Source organism: Cricetulus griseus, chromosome 2 (genome assembly GCF_003668045.3).
Source record: "Cricetulus griseus strain 17A/GY chromosome 2, alternate assembly CriGri-PICRH-1.0, whole genome shotgun sequence".
Taxonomy (NCBI): Eukaryota; Metazoa; Chordata; class Mammalia; order Rodentia; family Cricetidae; genus Cricetulus; species Cricetulus griseus.
The window spans coordinates 438,799,398-438,801,766 of NC_048595.1; the positions used below are offsets into that span (position 1 = coordinate 438,799,398).

At 63.1% G+C, this 2,369-nt stretch overlaps 1 protein-coding gene across 1 annotated transcript in view; it reads right to left on the reverse strand.

Annotated features, from left to right (window-relative positions):
* The window catches only part of Ecel1 (endothelin converting enzyme like 1), a 7,577-nt gene extending 5,452 nt beyond the window's left edge, over positions 1-2,125 (reverse strand). Inside the window, exons 1-5 of the mRNA XM_035439263.1 lie at positions 1,340-2,125; positions 672-740; positions 462-572; positions 289-381; positions 1-116 (exon numbers count right to left, since the gene is read on the reverse strand). The exon at positions 1-116 is cut by the window's left edge and continues 2 nt beyond it. Of these exons, the coding sequence (XP_035295154.1) occupies positions 1-116; positions 289-381; positions 462-572; positions 672-740; positions 1,340-2,125 (1,175 nt within the window). The remainder of the gene's footprint in view (positions 117-288; positions 382-461; positions 573-671; positions 741-1,339) is intronic.
* Positions 2,126-2,369: the final 244 nt, after the last annotated feature.

The following is a 2,369-nucleotide window of genomic DNA, read 5'->3' on the forward strand; positions in this document are numbered from 1 at the left end:
GTGGAGCGGATGAGCTGTGACACCTGCTGCATGTAGTCTGTAGCCAGCAGCACCACCTCCTCGTCCTCAGAGAAGTCCTCCTGGAAGATTTGGTCCAGCAGCCACTTCCACTGCAGCTGTGGGGTGGAAGGCCGAAAAACAAGAGACCGGAAATGGATCAAAGAGGGGCAACAAAGGCACATGGACATGTGTGGGGGGTGGTCAGGAAGACCTCAGACATACCTAAAGAAGGTGACCTGTCATCCCAGCCCCCAGCATCACCCATCTACCAGGTCTGGGAACACTCACGTGGGGGGTGATCTTCTGTAGCTGCCCCAGAGTCACTTTGTTGTACATGGAGCTGACATCTCGACGGAGATCATCATATTCTGACACAGAGATCTGGAGTGGAGACCAGATAGACCCCGGCATGACATAGGCTCCCTGCCCAGGTCCCAGTCCCAGGAGCCCCTCCCACTCACATTGGCCAGCCTCTGTTCCAGTTGAAGGATCTCTTGAGCCTTCTGTTCCACAGAATCTGCCCCCAATAGTCTGAGAAGACGCTCCATGAACACCCTGTAAGCTGCCAGAACCTACACCAGGACAGGAGCTCCTCAGTTAGCAGGAGGGAGACACTTTCCCCTGGAGTCCCTGCCCTTCCCGAAGCCCACCCCCACGCCATGCCCAGGCACCTTCTCACTCTCCTCATCTTGAGCTAGGTACAGGGTTCTCTCTGGCAAGGTGAGGCCGTCCTGGTCAATCTGAGGAGAGAAACAGGGACTCCAAGTCAGAAGTTAATAATGTCCAGTTTTCCATCGTTCTCGCCCAACTGTCACAAAAGAGAAGATGAGCCAAACATAGATCCATCGCCACAAGCTCCAGGGGCATGAAAGCCAGCCCCTCCCTCCATCCAGAGAAGCTAGTCAGACCCCATCACTGTTGGTCCAGCCTGAAGACCCCGTGGAGAGCCCACCCTTCACTCCTTCCCCAACAGCTTTCACTGCCCTCCTCCCCATAGGGACACCATGGGACGCAGTGGGAGTTGGTACCTCTGGAATTCCTGGCCAACCCCAGGCTTTCAGGGCGGTAGCCCGTTGTCCCCCACTCCCCGAACCCCGCCTGCCTAAGGACTGGGAATTGCGGCTCCCGCGGCTCAGCTAAACACCGCAATTACTCCAGGGAAATTACTTGCGCCCTCCTCCCGCGCTCTGCCCGTGCGCGCTCCACTCCTCCCCAGCCCCTCGCAGTCCGAACCCGCATCTCAGGCGCGGGATCGAGCTTGGGGCAAGCGGCGCCGAGGGTCCCAGGTCTCAGGCGAGGCTCAGGGGTTGCGGTGGTGGGGTGGGGATGACACACTCACACGGATGACGTAGCGCGAGGAGTTCCTGTCGTCCAGGCTGACTGTGAGCGAGAAGAGCGCGGCCGCGCTGTACACGCCTTGCGCCTTGTACAGCAGTCGGTTGAGGTCCCAGCGAGCCGCCCCCGGGCGATCGGCCGCGCCGCCCAGGTCCCAGCCACCGCAGTCCTCGATGACCTCGAGCATGGGCCGCGGCCCGAGCCTCTCGATCTCGCGCATGTCGAGGCACGAGCGGAAGAAGGCGCGCACCTTGCGCTGCGCAGCGCCGCCGGGGCCTCCCGCAGGTCTCGCCAGCAGGCGCCGCAGACGCTCCTCGTTCTGCTCGCCGATGGCCGCGATCGTGCCGTAGGTGAGCTTGTCGTCGGGGATGGCGTGGCGCCGCAGCCAGCCCCCGCACGCGAACGAGTAGAAGTCCTGGCACGGATCGATGCTGGCGTCCAAGTTGGCAGACAGGAAGCGGGCGGCGCGCGCGAAGGCCTTGCGCTCGGGGCAGCCCTCGGGACAGGCGCCGCCGCCGCCCGCCGCTCCGGGGCCCAGGTACTTGAGCGCCAGCATGGTTGCCAGGATGGCGCAGAGGCCGGCGGCGAACACCAGCCCCGACAGCAGGCACACCTCGCGTCGGTTCCAACGCGGCAGCCCGGCCCGGGCCCCGCTCGCGCTGCGCCCTGCACCCCGCGGGAAGCCTGGAGGCAGCGAGGTCCCTCGGGCACCCCCGGTGCCACACCGGCTTACGTACTTGACTTCCTGGAACTCATCGTAGTGTGCTGTCATGGAGTATGGGGCCTCCATGGTGCCGAGGCTGGGGCCGCACACGCCTTTTGGGTCGGTTATAGGCTGCTCCGGTCTGCGGGCTTTCTGGTCGGCGCCCACATGGCCCCCCGGTCACAGCTGTAGGGAGGGAACGTTAGCAGGCTCACAGAGGCCCTAGAAACCGATGGGGGGGGAGGGCAGGACAGGAACAAGGGATGGAGGTTAGTTTAAGAAGATGGAGGCCACCTGTGATCCACAACCAAAGCCTGTGCCTGGCTTCGCT